This window comes from Heliangelus exortis, chromosome 10 (genome assembly GCF_036169615.1).
Source record: "Heliangelus exortis chromosome 10, bHelExo1.hap1, whole genome shotgun sequence".
Taxonomy (NCBI): domain Eukaryota; kingdom Metazoa; phylum Chordata; class Aves; order Apodiformes; family Trochilidae; genus Heliangelus; species Heliangelus exortis.
In genome coordinates this window covers 12777529-12796810 of record NC_092431.1, presented here as the reverse complement: position 1 = coordinate 12796810, position 19282 = coordinate 12777529, and the positions used below count along the sequence as shown (strand labels likewise).

General features: G+C 41.1%; 1 protein-coding gene across 9 annotated transcripts in view; it reads right to left on the bottom strand.

Moving 5' to 3' along the window:
- The window catches only part of ARHGAP24 (Rho GTPase activating protein 24), a 150457-nt gene that overhangs the window by 28043 nt on the left and 103132 nt on the right, over positions 1-19282 (bottom strand). For 7 of the 9 annotated variants that reach the window (XM_071753585.1, XM_071753592.1, XM_071753587.1 and 4 more), the window contains one exon: positions 5020-5142. The exons of 1 other annotated variant lie outside the window; for it this stretch is intronic. In XM_071753585.1, coding sequence (XP_071609686.1) covers positions 5020-5142 — 123 coding nt within the window. Of the gene's footprint in view, positions 1-810; positions 2244-5019; positions 5143-19282 lie in introns of those variants that run through there. One more of the 9 variants, XM_071753586.1, reaches the window with a different exon arrangement.

Genomic DNA, 19282 nt, shown 5'->3' with positions numbered 1-19282 from the left:
GTTTTTAAGGCATCAACAACTCTCCTCTTCCTGCACACAAGTCTTTTTGTCCTCTTTCCCACCCATCCCAAGCACCATGACACCTTAATATCTCTTGTTGATTCTCTTCCTCAGATGTGTTTCCCTTCTAGCACTTCCAGCTGAGATATTTTTAAAACTAGCCTCCTCTTTGCCCTCCTCTCCCCAGTACGCCACTCTGCTTAAACAGAAATACATGCAATTCAGAAGAAAACTGGCTTTAAACATCTTTATGTAGATGGTGGAAAGGCAAAGGCAGACTGCAGGGCAGCAGGATGAAGTGGCAGTGCAGCACTTGCAATAGGACAGTGCACTGTAAAGCACACTTCACCAGAAACCTCTGAATTCAAAGACATCTTCTGCACAGATGCACACTTATCATGTTGCTTTGCTCCCTCTTCTCCCCCCTCCTCCTCCCACACAGACAAAATGCAAATCCAAATGCTTTTCCCTGATGTTCTGCCAGACAAATAGATAAGTCGAAGCATGACAGGTATGTTCCCCCCTACTACTCTGGTTTTTGCTCACAGGCTCTGCAAAAATCTTGTCTCAACTCGTATCATTCAGGTAGCTCATTAATGAGTTACAACGGAGGAGACAGAATTAGCTAAGAACAAATGAACAAATGTAAATAAATAATTCACGGAATGTCTGCACCTGCATTTTTTAAATGCCCTTTTTTGGGGCACTCGTAATTGTACATTCGTCTGCTCCTGCACACACAGCCCCCCTGACTCTTCAGAAACCATGGTTTCACTACCAAAGCAGAACACAGCAACAGAATGAACCTACCTTTACGGAAACTAAAACACCGTTTAATTCTCCTGTAAGTAGTTTTAGGAATGAAAGGAGCTGCTGCTAAGGCACCTGGGCTGCGGACTCCAGCATTTCTGTCTTCAGGCATCATACAGGCCGGTGCCCCAACATCCCTCCAAAGCTTTCCTTTACCAGCTGCATGCAGATGAAACACCACAACTGCTCATAGCTAATGACTGCTGAGGAGTTTTTAAAACAGTGTATTTTCCTCTGGAGCTAGGAGATTTGTGGTCTTCTCAATCTTGGCTAGGGCTTGAAGTGATTTTCATGTTCTCTTCCCTGTTCCAGTTTTGTCTTGGGGAACAATTTCCTTCCATTTTTCTCTTTTCTTTCATTTCTTGTATTTTCTGCAGTGAGGTAACTGCATATTATGCAGTAGCACAACAAGAGAGTTTCAGCAAAAAGATGTTTCTTCCATTCAAACAGAAGCACCTGCACAGATGGAGGGGGAGAAAGACCTCTCCCTCCCAGCTGGAACAGGCAGTTGAGTGGCGGAGACTGTAGTTCCAAAGGAAAAGGTCAGTGCTTTATAGTGCACAAGGGGAAAGGAAGGAACAATACCAAAAAGGCCACTGAAGAATCCTCCAGGAAACGATACTCTTTGCTGGCTCCTCTTTCTGGAACAGTCCCTTCACCTGAAAGGCTCTCTGTCCATAACAGATTCCTTTCAAAAGGTCTTTCACACACCCAGATCCCTGCCTGATGTTCTCATGGGTTTGTTTTATTGCCTTCGAACTACCAGAAGCTCTCACGGGGAGCCACGTCAGATGCGGCAGCAACGTATCATTGCTGGCTGGGTCCTGGCGGAGCTGCTTCCAGACGGGAACACTCTGCTTGCTCCCTCCCTCCCAATCCCAATCCCGGCAAGGGCAGCCAAGGCTGCTGCTGTTGCCGCCGCCGCCACCACCTGTGCCTGCAGCAGGTGCAGGGAAACAAGGTTGAGCAGGGAGCTGCAGCAATGCGGATTTGTCTGCTCCTCAAGGTTGCCTCTGAGTTGACTTGAAGCAGCTATGGTGTGCGGCAGCTTGAAAAACAAGCAGGGTGTGCCTGCCTCCTGTCAGAGGTGCCAGATACACTGCTGCCCCTGCATTTTAGCTCATGCTCCTTCCTACCTCCTCCTCCTCCTCCCTCCCCCCTAGTTCCAAGCTCTGTAATTAAAGGTCAGGCCTTTATCTCCTCCAAAAATTTTTTAAAATCTAATCAGGAAAGGAATTCCATGTGCAAACAGGAATTACATGCCCTAGTTCATTTACATTTCTTTTCCCTTTCAGAATTTTTTCCACAGTCACCTTATTCTTTTGATTAAAACAAACAAACAAAAAAACCCAATAAAAACACTGAACTATTTTTAATCACCTTAGCATTTTCTCAGCTGCCCCCTCCTACATTCTCTTTCTAGCACAGGTTAAAAAAATAACAGTTTAATGACAGTTAATCATTTACAGAGCCCTGGTACCAGGAGTCCTTCCTCACTGACAGACAAACTTTAAATATTAGTGGCTCACCAAGGCTCAGACATATGTGTGCACACACAGCATTCTTACAATGCTTAAAAGGACAAAAAAATTCAAATGTCATTCAAAGTGGCACTTGACTTGTACAACTCCAGACCACTGCAGTTTACCATCTAGTACTGAAATTTAGGAAGCCAATGGTGTTTTGCTTAATTAGCTGTCTGAAATAATTTTGTGTTGCAAGCATTGACTCATTACTGGCAAGTCATTATTGCATTTCTGCGACTTTTCTGTATGCTATTGATAGCTAATGTAATATATAAAAAGATTTTTAACTTCAGTTCAGCTCATAAAGGCAGCTTTTTAGACAACTTAAACCAGAGGTACCACTCTTTAGACAGGTCAGACCTTTACAAGCAGCTGTAGCAACATCCATGTAGCAAGGGAGAGTGTGTCCCACCATCCAGTATTATAGAACATATAATTGGGATTATGAAGACTTGTTAAGATAACTCAGACTATCAACTTATGTACAAAGTAGTTTATAAAATGGGGTACATGCTAGAAAAACAGTTATTTAATGGTGACACATCCACAACATGGCTTTTGTCTTGTTCTGGTCAAACCTTCTCTGTGAATGATAAACCTAAAATCATGTTCCATCTATTCTCATTTTTTCAAGGGAGACATCTGTTTTCTTCCCACTAGAAGTAAGTCAGTGTGTGTGTGTTCAAGAAACCAAACAGGAAAACCAAAAGAACATAATTAGAATGCTTTAACTATAAATGAATTGTGTAAGTAATTCAAGGATTTTGCTTTATGCAAAAAAATCAGCATTCAGTCAGGTGCTTCCCACAGTAACTGGCATTAAACACTTCTTCATCAATGATAGTGTCCTGAGAATGTTCATGGTGGCTGGAAGGATTCCTAGCTGTAAACCAGAAATAGCTCTTGCCCTAAAAAAGCAAATAAGGGGCTGGTGAAGAAAGGAAAGGGTCAGGACACAGGAGATTTGATTTCTATTCATAGCTATGTGCATGGTCTTGGGCTAGTAACTGAGTTTCACCTAATCCCAGCTCTCCACCTGTAAAATATAAACACTTTTCCACTTCCAGAAGAACTTCCTCATTATTTGCCACAGAGACACACTGTGCATAGTGGAAACCAAGTACAAAACCCACAGAGATATCCTTTGAAAACTACAGTTCTGATATGCCCTGACATTTACTACTGCCACTATAACTTATGCTAACTAGACTGGAGAAACTAACTAGAATGGGGTAAGAGAACACTGAGGAGCTCAACACAGGGCCTGCTTTAAAAAGAGAAACTTCTGGATGGGTAATCTTTGTGTTAGGTACACAGTAAGTTTTTTTACCTATCCTAATTGCAGATGACTGTGCACCTCCCCTCTCCTAATCCAACTTCATATGCAAGTAGAAGATCATGCTTTTTAAAGACAAAACCTTTCACTTTGAGGGATTTGGAGTGTTTTTTTTTTTAAGCATCCTCCTGTAAGACCCACATGCCCAGATCCAGTACTGTGCCAGACTGTTAATATACAGGGCCAGATCCGTGTGAGATGATTGCTTAGCACCATCTCTCCAGGCCACATTTTCCCAGGAGGAGACAAAGAGAAGACAGACATCTTTGAATAGATTCCAGGCAGGCCTGAGCTGACCAAGTCCCTCAGCTAACCAAAGCCTTCTCTTAAGAACTGTGTGACTTGAACAAAGCACTAAGATGCCTACAATAGAAGTTTTGTTTAAAATGGTGGTTTTCTTTAGTCCTTCCTATCCTCTCTCCTACAGTCTACCTGGCAGTTAAGAAAGAGACAGTCAGAAATCACAGTTTTTACTGATAACCGCTTCTCAGTCACGAAATAGCAGAGACAATCCTGCCTGACTTAGTCTTCCAGCAACCTGCAGACAAAACCAAAAAGCATCTGATGCAAATACTGGTGCTCTTTCACAGTACTGTCCCCATACCTGGAGATTTGAGATATCTAAGGATGAGACCGATTCATGTACTGACATCTTGTGCAAGCATGTAAGTCATACTTGCATTGTAATAATATTAACATTATCACCAGAATAATGATGATTAAAATCATAATAATTTGCAGCCCATTCAACAGAGAGCTTTTTAAAAAGGCAGCTAGACATCAGATAGTAGATTTTGATCCAGTACTACTGAAATAATTGGGTATGCCAATCAAAAGGAAAAAATCTGTTTAATACTGCTAGTGATAATATTCTGAGGTTTATATTGGAACACGCAGCTTTGTGTAATACTATTGCTGGTCTAAGCTGTCACTTGCAGGACAATCATTGACAGCTTCTTGAAACAGGCATTTATGAAACACATGGACAGACTTTTAGCTGGTGACCAAAGGAATTACCCCACTTTCTTCCTGAGGGAAAGCTGATGTAATAGAAGACCATCCTTCTGCAAAAACTTCCCCTCACCTTGTTACGCACTATCACATGCTATCCTCACCACAGGAAGTGGTTCCTGACAGTTTAAAGGCTTTTGACTGAGACCTCTGCATGGCAACATGCCCTATACATTGGGCATGGAAGTGAAAACAAAGGGTTTACCTCACATTTTTTGATAGACCTAGACCATTTTCCTCTTCAATTCAAAACCCTGGTGTGACTGAGAGACAACAGAAGAATGCTTAAGTGTCTTTGTGTATCTGGGAGCCTTGTATGTTCCCTAATAGACTCACCTCCTCCAAATGGTGCCCATATAACCCTGCGAATGGATTTCACCCAATCTTCCATGTCATTCTGTGTGCTTGCCATAAGGAGGTATGTCTCATGATTAGCTGTCATCCGCTCTCGGTCCCCTCCTGAAAAAGAAAATAATTGCACTTACAAACCCTTTTGCTTTCCTGTCCAGACAAGTTTCTGCCAAACTGACTGCTGAAAGCAGCAATAGCAGCTTCACAGCAAGCAGGCACAGGTGTTATGCAGTGGAGTGTTTATCATCAGACATGGCATGAAAAGAAGGTCCTTTAAGTACATTACCCATTAGACAACGAGAAGCTGTCATGATTCCAGAAGGAAACGAGAGGATAAATGTCATCAGCACACAAAACCAGCCCCATGCCATTCCAAGAACTATGGGGGCCTTGCACTAATCTGTAACTTGATATATGCACTGGAAATTTTGCAGCAGTTTCTCTACCACAATAGAAAGAATAAACACAGAGCAAGATGAGTGTGCTTTAAACAAGTGGGGATTACCCGGGTTTTATTTTCAGGAACACAATGTGTCACGTTCATGGCAAGGACACTGGATACACCCAACTATTGCTGTGAATCTCTAAGAAGGCAGCCAGTGCTAGCGACTGACATGGTACAACCCACTGCCTAGGATGGGTCTGATAGGATTAAACTAAGATGGGGCACATTGCCTTATTATCCTTTATTTAAAGAATGGACCAACACTAAGAAAGTCAAAACCAGAACTGTGCTTGCCACAGCTCCTGGTTTTCATGCTTGTAGTACTGCTTCACCTCTAGTCCTAATATGTACTATTTTAGCACAAAAGGTCATAAGAATTAAGACCACACTTCCAGCACTGCCGAAGCAGCAAACCCTCCCAGGAAGATAGACCCAGACATTTTGAAGCTCTTTCACTGATCCAAGGCTATGCATGTGTATTTCACACACAAATGCAATGCACCCAGAAATCCTGTGAGTTCTTCCTGTGCTCATCTCTTTCCACCTTCTTCATTCCTGTTTTTGATTCTACTCCTATTCAAAGTAAATATCTCTGCTCATCAGAACAAGAATACACCTCCTGAGAGTCCTAAACAGTGCCATGCTCAGTGCTGAGCTCTGGAACCAGTGGGTTTCTAAAGAGAAATTTCTTTAGGGGCTAAGAAATCCCACCATACCTCCCTGGCACAACTGTTCTAAATGAAACAACAAATTTTCACAGACAAGGGCAGATTCTACTTAAGACTTATTCTTGAGGTTTATATGATTATTCAAACCTGAATTTGAGCTTGGAGGTCAAGACAGACTTGTGTTTTCTTCAGCCAAAATACAGCCATTCATATATCCAAAAAGGCATAAAAAAGTTACCCAATAAGGCATCCAAAGTAGTGAGGCAACAACTTTAAGTACAATACATTTTAGAATTTACAACAGTTTAAAAATCTGAAGAACACTATTTTAGTTAAAAGGCAGAGATGAACCTATTTTAAATGCCAACACTGCAGAAGTGTCAGTCTGAGCCAAACTGCATTGTATTTTTTTTTTGAATCTTTTTGGTCACTAGCATAAGAATTGGTACAAAACATGGTGTGATCTAATTTTCATACTAAAGAGAAAATACAAAAAGATGACAGCTACAGCCAAGTGGTTGTCCTCCTCTCAGGTGGCTTAGATCGTTCCACACTCTTTTAATAGTCTGCATATTTAAGTTGAGCAGATTATGTGAGATCTACTCAGTCATCATGTTATGACAAACTCCACATAAATCAGATTAATCCTAGAAATCTAAATTGTTCATTTATAGTGTGGATTCCAGAGCAGTACTTCACACAACTAAGGTAAACACCCAATCAGCTAATACACAATTTATCTGCATTTAATTTTGCAGAGAAGGAAAACATAATGTTTGGTTGTTCTCATTAGTATAAGAATGTGAAGCTTTCATAACAATAGGAGCTTTGCCATTCTGTAACAATTTCTGGATCTGTGTAAGATGTAATTCAGCTCCTTTCCTTCCTACCACTGGACTGGATTTCGCAGGGTTCTTCTATCTGTTCCCTTACTATTTAAGAACTGAAGCCTTACTAGATGATTTCTGGGGATACAACAGCAGAAGCAAAATTTGTGTTTTACTGCAAATGTTAACCTTTTAGTAGCACTATATTTCAAATACAAAATTAATAAGATAAGGGGGCAGACAAGAAGAAATTACCATAATTTGGAAAAAATCAGATAAGTAGTATCTAATAAACTGAAATAGAATTAGAAGGACCCTCCTAAATCTTGAGGAGGTCCCCAGGAAAGAACTGCTTAGTATATCCACTTTTTTTCCCTTATATTATTGTTGTGATTATAACAATGCATGAATAGATCACAACCTCAAAAAATCAGACATCTATTCATACTATAGATACTGGCATTAAGTACGTCAATTTGAAAATGGTACTCAGTCCATTACAGATGGGAATGCAGTCTTAGTCCTTTCCTGTGGGCATGTAAATCATAATGTATTTTACCTGTATTGTTGTATAACTCCAGATTATGCATTCTCAAATTTCCCTTCCTGCATTTGCAGTCCAAGTACAAGAAATGCCTGGTCTGCTTTTGAATAGTGATCTAAACCAGCTGGAATATAATTTTTGTTTGTTGTAAAATCTTTTACCTGTTATTTTGCAGGTGTCACAGTACCTGAAAGGAGCTAAATCCAGTCTACGTGACCAAAGAATCTGCCTCTGATATTTTCAAAATGAAAAGCTGCTGTTTACACAACTGGCCCATATGTCCTCTTTCCTTACATCTAGTAACAACTGAAACTAACTGTTTCTCAACTAAACTGTTTCTCAAGACTACAATACATTATCCCATATTCCTGCAGCCCTAACCACCCCCTGGTCTGTTCTATTTTCTTGGCCACATCAGAAAAGAACTCTCACTGAAGGAATCTATCCGTAACATCCATTTGGAGTGGAAAAAGTGAAGGAGCATAAAATCATGATGACTCCCACTTCAAACAGGTCAGATTTCTTCTCCTGCCCACTTTGGCACTAGCAATGATTTACAGGTTCCCAAGTGCCCCTTTCCTGCCTCCTTCCTTCAGGCGCTCAGTAACCAGTAAACCGAGACCGCTGCTATGCTTCCTGATCAATACAGGATCAGTTAAATATGAATGCAGAGACATTTTGCATTCAGCTGTGAGTGGAGGGGAGAGAAGTCATGCAAAGAGGTTTTTCTTTGTAGTCTTCCTGTCAAACCCAACATCTTTGCCTTACCTGAGCATACCCAAGCTGAACTCTAAATGGAATATTTGCTTGCCCTTTAAAAATCATCTTAGCTTTCCTGCAAACAGTAGTTCCAGCATTCTTGAGAATCAAATGCTAAAGGATTAAATTCATACCAAAGTTTAAAAGATAATTTTCCCCCAGGGGAGACATAGAAAATTATGATTAATCTCATTTTTCTGGGCTAAGAATATCATGGTCAACCATAAACTAACATTCACATTCCAACAAAAAACAAAAATAAAATAAAATAAAAATATAAAAACCAATTTTGAAGTAAAAATTTTTCCCTATCCCATTGTGCATTTCACTTAGCCTGTTTCTGAAACCCTTGCTCTCAGCTTGGAAACTGAAAGACAGGCAGACTGGAATTACAACAGAACCCACCAGGTTTTCTTTAGAAACATCCTCCTGCTTGGATGCTTCATAATTGTTTCCTAAACTTTTAATTTCTCAGAAAAGTGCTCAATAGTAAAATTTTAGCTTTCTAATGTTTTGTTTTAATATAGTAAATGCACCTCCACATGGTATTTAAATAGTACCACCTGGTACTCATCACCTCACAAAAAAAGAAGTTCTATACTCACATAAATATTTAGGAGCTATTCAGCTAATATTTAGTCATTAATTTCTGAAAAATGTGCCTGAAGACTCTTTGTTTTCTTTCTACTGTATCCTGTTTTCACCTCATTTTCTTAATTATTTTTCTCTTCCAGCTACTAGTGTCCATCACCACATTTCTGCATACCTGCACTGACCAATGCTACTCTCCCATACATCCCTGTATCACCCAAAGCCTCATACACTTTAAGAAAGCAGTTGGACAGTTAAATCTGAACTAAGTCACTCTTTCTGGCAAGGGAAAACTGCCAGAAGGTGACTCACCTGAGCTATCTTTGGAGCCTCTTCAGGATGGTATCAATCGCGCTGTGGAGGTAACGCTTCTCTTCTGAGATGCTCATGCACTCACACTTGCATTGGCTTTCTTTGAAAGTTCATGGATGTGCATGTGTGTGTGTGCATGCCTATGCCTGATTTATAGGTCTGTATCTATATGGGAATGTTAGCACCTTGTTCCCTGGGCTGTTTTACAGTGCATACCAAATTTTAAACATGCACAGGTATATGATAGTGAGAACTCAAAGTTGTCACAGTTTTACAATCTCACAATTAGCATTTCTTAAAATGGCTGGTCGTTGTAAACACATCCCTGGAGTACCTACAACTCATTTATTTATTAAGAAATCTCTGTAGAAGTGCAAGGCAAACAATCTGTAATTAAGCAGAAAAAAATACTCAAGACACTTGTTTTTCCTACTAGAGAGGCACTGTACTGCAACTGAAGAAGAGCACTCTTGGCAATTCCCTCCTCATAGCAACCTAGGAGGCCTCCCTTACAGCTTCGTAAAACAGACTAGCACAGGAAGAGATCTGCTTGTCAGCTGAATTCCTCTCTAACTGTAAAAGCTTTCATGTAAATGATAGCTACAAATGATCTCCTACATACCAGTACACTACCACTGCACATCTCAAAATACTGTGGTCAGGTTAGCCTCATCCAAGCCCACTTAATAAGCAATTGAATTAACTTCGATGTATGCCTCCTTCAATGATGTGATATACTGAATATCTACTCCCTGACCCATGAGTTTTCCAAAGACTGCTGTATTATTAGAAGAATGTTTATTTGCCATCTAACCTCACTTTAAACTAAACAGAAAGTGAGTTTTTTCTCTTACAAAGAGAAACTGTTGAACAATCTTTTCCACAGGCCTATAATCAACCCTGTACGAAGGTGCCAGGCTCACATCTTCAGCAAATGGTAATTCTCATCTGACTTTCATGCAGTTGGGCTCTCTAAACACACTGAAAAGGAAGATATTACACAGCACTTCTGCAAAGCACTGCACTTCAGAATCATCCTAGAGAAGGCTGCACTCACAGACCTCACTTAATATAGTCCTTCACTAACTAGTACTGGTATGAACCAAGAGAACCCTTTTACTGCTATCCACACTACAGTAGAGGCCAGAGATAACGTGTCATATGTGTCAGCTTCAGCAAGGGAACAGATTCCCTGTTGTCACCTGGCAGGGGTTGTAGCTATTGGTCCCTAACTGGGCTTTACTTGTCCAAAAGATGGACAAGCTCTGACTACTTCCCATCACCATCACATCATGGCTTGCCAGAACCCCAGAACACCTTTGTACACCTTGCAAAGCAGCTCACCTTGGCCCTTTCTTTTGTCAAACCTAGTTGTGAGGCTCTCACAAAAAATATTTTACAAGTGGGAACAGAGAAACAGTGCTCAAAGTGCACTAATACTCGATGCTGTCTGTAGCTTAGGTCATAAGCAACTTTCCAGCCAGCTCTACACAGACTTTTGCACTGAAATGCATAGAATTCAGCTACAATTTCTTGCAGAACATGTTTCTTCATAGTCAGCCTTTCTTTCTCCCCTCCCTACAAAGGGCAAAGGAGGCTTAAGATAAAAGAAAACGGGCAGCTATGTCACCAGTCTACTAAATCTGCTTGAAGCCATGCAAACAGCTCTGACCTTGGAAACAGTCAAAACAAAATTACATCTTATCTTGTTCCCAGCATGGGTATCTGATTAGCCAGAAGGACTTTTAACATAGTGAGAAAGATGTAGACTCACTACACACAGGAAAATCTTGCCTGTGTACAACAAACCAATCCAATAGTGAATCCACAAAAGTAAATTCAGAACAGAACTTTATGAAAGGAGGAGGCTGGGTCCTCAAAGTTAGCGGTCTGGATGCCAACCTATCACTAGGAATTAGGTCCCTTGCCATCCAAGCTTTAGAATTTGGTGTCCTTGTGTATAGATTATTTTTAAAGTTACTGTTAGCCTTGAAACAGAATTATTCCTTTGATAAGGATGAGGAAGGATGGAATGGTTGAAGGTATTTCTCAAGGGTAAAAGGAGGTTTCTGGCATCTGGGTATTGTAAAAAGTTATCACCTAAAACACCTTTGCTAAGTATTTTGCTTGTGTGTGCATTTGGGGTTTTTTTAAAGGATGAAATACTGTCCATATAAGTAATCCCAATGTGTACACTATCAGGTATATAACAAACTTCCTATGAAGTTTAAAAGTCTACTTTAAAAAGGATCAAGTTGAAGGAGACCAGGGGATTTGCCAGTCATTTTGAAAGAGTAAATCCTCTCCAAACTAGTCAAACATGTTTCCTATACCCCAACCCACTTCCTCTGTATTTAGTCTCTGAGCTGTTAGTTTAAAGGTAAAGTAATTGCTGATCCTGACCATGGACTCCATAAAGTAAATAATATTCAGAAATCCCCTTCTGGCAGAGGTAACAGGGAAATGGCTAAGTTCACAGCCAAGTTCTGAGTACCAGTAATTTATTTGCTCATTTATGAAGGCCAGGACCCCGAAGCTACGCTGTTACAAAATTATGAGAGGCTCATCAAAACACAGAAAATTAGATTAATAACATTTCAGATGATGATATATTTGGAAACAGTAATTAATGAAGATGAAGCGTTACAAAATTATGAGAGACTCATCAAAACACAGAAAATTAGGTTAATAAAATTTCAGATGATGATATATTTGGAAACAGTAATTAATGAAGATGAAGTGTATCACCAACCTGTCCACAGGGTGATGACATTTAGATACATTTACGAAAGAAATGTGCTCTTCTTTCTGTACTCCGCATGCTGAGCACACTGCTGCATGCACTGTGGTTTCTACCAGTGGCATCACCAAAAATTCAATGTACTGGAAAAGCAGGAAGATGACCGATATAAAACTACTATACAGGCTGATGGCAATACCTTTAGCTATTGTTGCACAGAATTTCAGTATTTTTTTTTCTATTTTGTGACCTGCAAATGATCAAAGATAATCAGAAATATTTAGTTAAAAGGTCTATCTGAATTTTTTAGCATTTTGTGATGACTTAGAAAATAAGGGGCCATTTCAACATCTGATCAAAGTAAGCTCCATGAGTAGTCTGTGAGGTTATAGAGTTAAGCAGGACTTAGCCCTATTGAGTAAGCACAAGCTTTCCCCTGGCCTACCACGAACAGAAGTTTACTGACAGTTTTCAAGGCACATACAATGGTTATTGATATGAAACAGCTGCCTTCTGAATGGTTCATTGCATGCAGTCATTCTCAAGCCTAAATCCTCTGCTGAAAACACTGTAAACACTCAGTAAATAATCTGTACTTGAAATGAAGAGTAAAAAATTGATTCAGAAAAATAGGAACAAAAAATCCTCACCAAGAGAAACTCCAAGTAAACCTGAAGAATAACTTCTCCATCAGAAAAATTAATGGAATAAAAAACACTGAGAGTTACCCAAAGAACTAACTCAGCAGTTGACTACGACCCCCTGAGCCTGCTGAATGCTGACTGTTTCCACTGGAGGAATTTCAAGCTCAGTTGCCCACTGGGAACCTCCATCTCATTTTGAGCTTCAGGATCCCGTTTCAACAGGAAAGCTGATGCTACCAAATCAACAGCAGTCAAGCTGCTGTGCACCCTATGTCCTATCTCCTCCCTGGCTAGTGAAGTGAACTAGCCACACAAAGGAGGGGAACATCCATTATCAGAAGCAGCATTTACACCTGTGAGAAAGAAAGCCTTAGGTTTGGGCCAGAAAAAGATAAGCATCTGGCTCCTTCTGGACCAGGAGTAAGTAGCATTTAGACTCCAGTGCTCCCTGAAGGACATCCCTGAGGACTCTACCTGTCTAGCAGCAATGGGCTGAGACCTGCTGCATTGCTCTTAATCAGACCTAGAAAAGGGTCCTTACTCCCCATTTGAAAGCACAAACACAACTGAAACACAGTAGTGAGAGCATGCAGGAGGCAGGCACCTGAGGCTTTCAAAATAACTGATCATGTGTGAGACATGATAGCAGCATCCACGTGCCTCAAACACAAAGAAAGGGCAGGTCCCAAGTGATGCTAGCATGTGAAGTCTGAAACAGAAAGCTTATCACATATAACTTCTCTGGGTTAAGACTCACTGAGCTGTGTGAAACACCAAGTGCTGAGGTTATTTCAAGAAAAACAAAGAAACAAAAAGACAGAGAGAACTGCAAGTTGACGCATACATGCACTCAAACCTACCCACACCCCTAGGAAATGGAGACTGCACTGACAGCACGCTTCACTGGGGCAAACTGGGGAAACAACCCCCATAACCAGTGGAGCGCAGACCTCATCACTACAGTATGGTCAGTGGCTCTCGTGACCCTGTGACCCATTCCCCACACTCTGGGCTCCCCCTGAAGGCTGCCCAGGATAGTCCTTCTTCAGTTCAAGACTTGCTGAGAATTTGGCCCAGCTGCTCAAAAAGATGCTGGAGATTTATCTGCCCCCCAACAAACAAATGCCATCTCTGTGACAACTTCATGTGCCAGACTGCATCTGACAACAGAAGTCAGATGAAAGGCAGTTTTCAGGCACATGCATTAACAGCAATAATCATAAATCCATGTTGTATTTTACCAGCCTTGGGTAGGTGACATGATTTTCCTGCATGTAAATTAGTATGCAGCAAATTAAATCCCTCATCTTACTACAGGGATTTCTATTAGCTTCCACCAACGCTGACTTGAAATCTGCTTATTTTACCTCAAACATCACTGTTTCATTTGACTACAAAACATAAATAGAAACCCATGTTTCTATATCAACACTTTTTCTGTATAGTAAAAATGACAGATATATTCTGGTACCACTTGACAAGCAACCAGCTATTTGTAAGCCCAACTCAAAGTGTAAGTTAGGAACAGCACCAGCAAGAACTACAGAGCTAAGCTGGTCCAAACATATAATCAGCAGGCTTTTGCAAGCTGATTTTTTAAATTTCTCCTGTTTCTGTCTCACACACCTGCTGATACCAATGGTAACCATGTCATGAAAGAATGCACAACTGAATAAACTGAAGCCAAAACCATGACTCCAAAATATCTTTCATTTTCTGTTTTATAGAAAACACTGCAGCCTCTTATTTGGCCTTCATAAAAGATGAACTGATTTATTTATCAGTCAAAACGAATTTACTACCTTCATGCAAACCCCAACATGTGGTAGGGTTTCACCTGCTTGCGAAAAATTAAAATATTTTCTTAAATAACCAGCTGAATAGCTATACTGAAACATATTCTAAATAAAAACACATTTCTTAATAAAAATAAAAAATTGAAAATTGCAATTTTTTAGAAAGGACCTGTCAGGATATTCAGTTATCCTGGGTTAGGCATTTTCATTGCCTTTATCTCTGGACTAATACTAGCTAATAATTGTCTGTTTTTAATGAATCTACTATTTTCATAACAGGGCCCAGTTCTTACACAATGTTGTCCTACCACTCATTCATTCCTATGAGGAGAGAGGCAAAAGAAAGGATGATGAGGCATCAAAACTTATCCTGATTGCCAGTTAAAAAATGTCAGTTTGCAATAAAACTTTCTTCTCCATCTGGGTTTCTCTTTGAATCTGCCTCTCACTATAAAATGGAGCTGGTATGTCCACCACCTGCTAAATGCCCTGCTAATAAAACCTTTCTAATGGTTGAAATTACACTTTTATTAGATTTGCTGCATAGTCTCTCTACTGGAAATCTGAAAGTGGGTGTCTTTAATGCTACAACCTCTACTCTGCTGACAGGGAGGAGTAAACTGAAATGAAAAGGTGGTTTAATTATTATAATGTTTAGTTTATTTAAATTACAAGTAACTTTCTTCTTTCTTTGCCAATACCTTAAAGAACTTAGCAGTAACAGTGAGAGGCTTTGCAGAACTCCTGCATGCCTTAAAAAAATAGGATATGATAATTCAGCAGTCCCTGTAGAAATATGAATTTTTTTCAATAACATTATAATGAGCATTAATAAAGGAGTTCACAGTTTGTGATACATACAGTCCTATTGCTGACAATATTTAATTACAAAAATTCCTTGAGGATTCCTTGAGCAGGGATCCATCTATGAAGACGGCACTAGCATCAACAGCTCTGAGGAGAAGAAAGCAGAATTCAGGCTACCATTTATTAAAATGGAGCTTGCCTCATATGCTTATGAAGAGCTCAGTCTTTCAGATGCAGTTCCAGTTCTTCAGTCCACCTAAAGCAGATGTTAAAACATACCAAGGGGGCATTTCCAAGTTGGGAGTGCGGATGTCTTCCAAGCTTTGCATTAGTAGACATTTTATGTTCATTTTGATCCATATAAGTGCCACACTAAGTTCTGGTAGAAAGAACACAGTTAAAAAGGCTTTAAACCACGCTGTTAGGCTTCCCTAGACACTGATGTGACAGGTATACTGTTGCAGAGACTGCAATGCCTAGTAAGGATGACACTTTCAACCTAACATACTGTGCCTGTGATTCAAGAGTGGGACTTAGTAAAATATAACCTTGAACATAGTATAATTACTGAGGAAAAATGAGACAGAATTACAAATCTGATTCACTCTGACATATCTGTAAGAACATAAAGTTGGTAAATTGTGAGATCAATGGAGCAGAGATTGTGAGCCTGGGGCTGGAAATACAATAATGTACATGGTCTCGCAGCTCCTTGTCAAAACCTGCAAGTGGTCTGCACAAACTAAGATGAAGCAAACAGGCTACAGAGGCATGGGGTGACTACTCTGGCTCCAACTCATGCAATGACCATGGTGGAAAAGCAGTTTTTTCACTGTTGACCAGCATGGGACAACGCATAGGAACACATGCACCAGAATTCATCCTCTGTCACTTTTCACAGGGGCTGTATGTGATGTATTTATTTGCCTGCAAAGCTAAAAATTAATGGTATAAAGAGGAAACAGACTAACAGACTATCTATTTTCATGATATTGGAGGCAAACACTAACTGGCAGCAGCAATTTCTACCAGGTGTTTTAAATTATATGAATGAATATGTGCTGTCATAATGCATCCCCTAAAGAGTAGAGAGCTGTGGTGGGGAAGCAGGCTGTGGCTCAGTGCAGGCAGTGGGCAAGAGCCTAATCTTGAGGCTAAGTGAACACTCTGCTTATTACTGCTCTGGTGAGAAAGCATCTGCTCTAGACAGGGTCACAAAAAGTTGCCTGTCTTCTCTGCCACAGTCATCAGAGGATCTCCACAAACAGCAGATTGCAGCACATTCCTAACCAGGTCCTGTTTTCAGTTGTGATGCTTCAATGATCACAGATAAGCTTGATCACTGAAGGAAAAGTTTGCCAAACCTACTGACTACAACAAAGAAAGGAGGGGAAGAAAGCAACCAGTCTGGAAATGTGTGCATGAATAGGGTGATGTTTGCTCTTGGTCTTGAAAACTAAAGCTAACAGGAGACAGAGCATGTGGTCCCCAGACCAAAGCTGAACCAGGTCCCATTAGTCAGCTACAGATTACTTTTCTATTCTGTCAAGGATTTTACTCAGAATGTAGCCCTATAGTGCACCCAGCCCCAGACTCCAAATGCAATGCAAGTACCAATGGAATTTATAGTTCTTGGGTTGTATTTTGTGATTTACACCAAAAGCTGCAAATATGTAAGAGAGACCCTTTGGTAGCAAGGGAGGGTTCCCAGGGGTGGCTCCTGTGAAAGCTCCCCCACATCTGGCTAATGTTGAGGCCATCAGTGACAATGGATGTGCCTTTGTCATGAATATATTCAAGAAGGGGAAACAAGCAGGAAGAGAGATGTATCAGAGGTGAGAGCAATGCTGGAACAAAGATACTAAGGTTGGTGAGGAAGGAAGGGGATAAGGTGCCTGAACAGAGGTTCCTCTGGTGAGATGGGAGGAGTGCCCCTGCAGCTCAAGAAATACCATGGTGGAGCAGATGTGGATCTGCATCCCTGGAGGAGCCCGTGGCAGAGGAGGTGACTGATCCCGCAGCAGCCGTGACTCTGTGGGCAGCCCGGGCTGGAGCAATTCCTGAGGGAGTGCAGCCCATGGGAGGGACTCATGTCCGAGGGGTTCCTGAAGGACTCTCTGGCGTCAGAGGGACCCCGCGCTGGAGCGGGGGAAGAATGTGAGGAGTCCTCCCCTGAGGAGGAAGGAGCGGCAGAAAACGTGTGACAAACAGACCATAAACCATACTCCCGGTGCTGCTGGGAAGGAAACAGGTAGAGATATCAGGAACAAAGTAATTTGGGTCTAGGAAGAAGGGAAAGATGGTATACCCAGTATTTAACCTGTGGGGTTTTGGTTTTGGTTTTGGGTTTTTTTCTGTTTGCTCTGTTTTGATTTGAATAATGATACATGAAATTGATTTATTTTTTCTTCCCCAAGTTGAGTCTGTTTTGCCCAGGACAGTAATTGGTGAGTGGAACTTTCGAGGTCCTTGTCCTGACCCATGAGGTTTTAGGTAGATTTCCTCCTCGCCATCCCAAAGGTAATTATGAGGGACAGGGAAACTAAATGAGCAGCCATGTAGTCCCTTGTTACCGGCTAGGCCTAGACCATGACACCAAAAAAGAGCTTCAGCAGGTGTCATTGGGGCTGGCTGTCTTGGAGCAACAGGAGGGGCTGTACCAGAAGCAGATACAGCTATTTTGGAATGGCAGAGGCCTTTGCTCAGCAGCAAAGCTTCCCAGACACCCACGCAGGTGGTTGCTCATTCCCTCTAGAGCTGCAAAGATTAAAACACAACATCACATCTTTGCTGTCCTTGAAACACTTCTACTTCATTTTCATCATATCACCTGCTGCTTGAGAAGGAGAGACAAGAAACAACCTCTGCTGACGTAAAAAATTCAGAAAGAAGAGAAAACAGATGGCACCATCCAAAGCAAAGCCTTTTGCTGTGTTTATGACACTCAGCAGCGAGAGCATGCCTTTCCCCCATCCTCTCTCCAGCCTGGTGTATATAGCCCACCCTAGGCTTTAGGAATTAACTCTCCACAGGAAAGATGTGACCCCATGACACATAGGATTATTATATTTTCATTTTTTGAGGTGCACTTCCAGTCCAACCAGCTAAAAGATCCTTCAAGAAGGCTGCAAGGTAGAAGAATAACAACAGTCACTGGGACTCCTGCAACAGGCTGCCTAGAAAAGCAAAATAAAGGGAGCCTTCAGGAGAGGATCAGTGGATCCAGTCCCCCAGGCTCTGTGTCCCTCACACACACACTTGTCAGGCAAAGAGAAGAAGGATGAAGGAAAACACAGTTCAGACAGAAAAAAATAACAGCTGTAGCAACCAGGTCTGTTTCTAATTGAACCCGCTCTTTACTGAAGTGGGAAAGAGTGGGAAAGTCAATATTTCCTCAACTCAACCCACAACGTGGGACTCAGTCTACACTGTGACAACAGGAAGTCTGAGAGACCTCGGCTTTTGTTACGGCTTCTCGTGAAGATATCTCCCAACAAATAACCTTTGATGCCCACATAATTCTTCTTTTTTAATACCTATCACAGTCTGTGACCCAAAGGCATTTTCATATGATTTTTCTGTCCGTTTTATAACGCAACTAAGAAAGGAAAAGACACACATATAAGCATATTTCCAGCAGTTTCCTTTAGACTGGGAAAAGTGTTTTGTTTAGCTGCTGCTGCTATAAATGAAAATATTAAGGCATCCTTATTTATAGCTTTTATGCAAATATTGATTTGAATAAGTGAGTTTGTGGAGTGCTGGCCAAAGAAAACCTCACCAACTCAAAATGACAAGTACTTTTTGCTTAACAGCCAGTGAAGGCACAGGCAAGTGCAAGGTCTCTGCTTGCAATGCCTTGTTCTGTTTCCTGGTTGCTCCAGGGACTTTTTTGGTCTTCCTTTGACACTGAGGGTGGCCAACAGGGCAGCCAGCTGACACTGCCATGCACAGCTCCCTGCAGCAAAAGGAGATGTATCATGCTGCCATGCCAGGCTGCTGTGTCCTCTGAGAGCATCATACCAGCAGACACAGTTGTGCAATAGGCACTGAATATACAGGTGGATTTGATAATACAGGACTGATGCCTGGTATCTGTTAGCACAGAATCATAG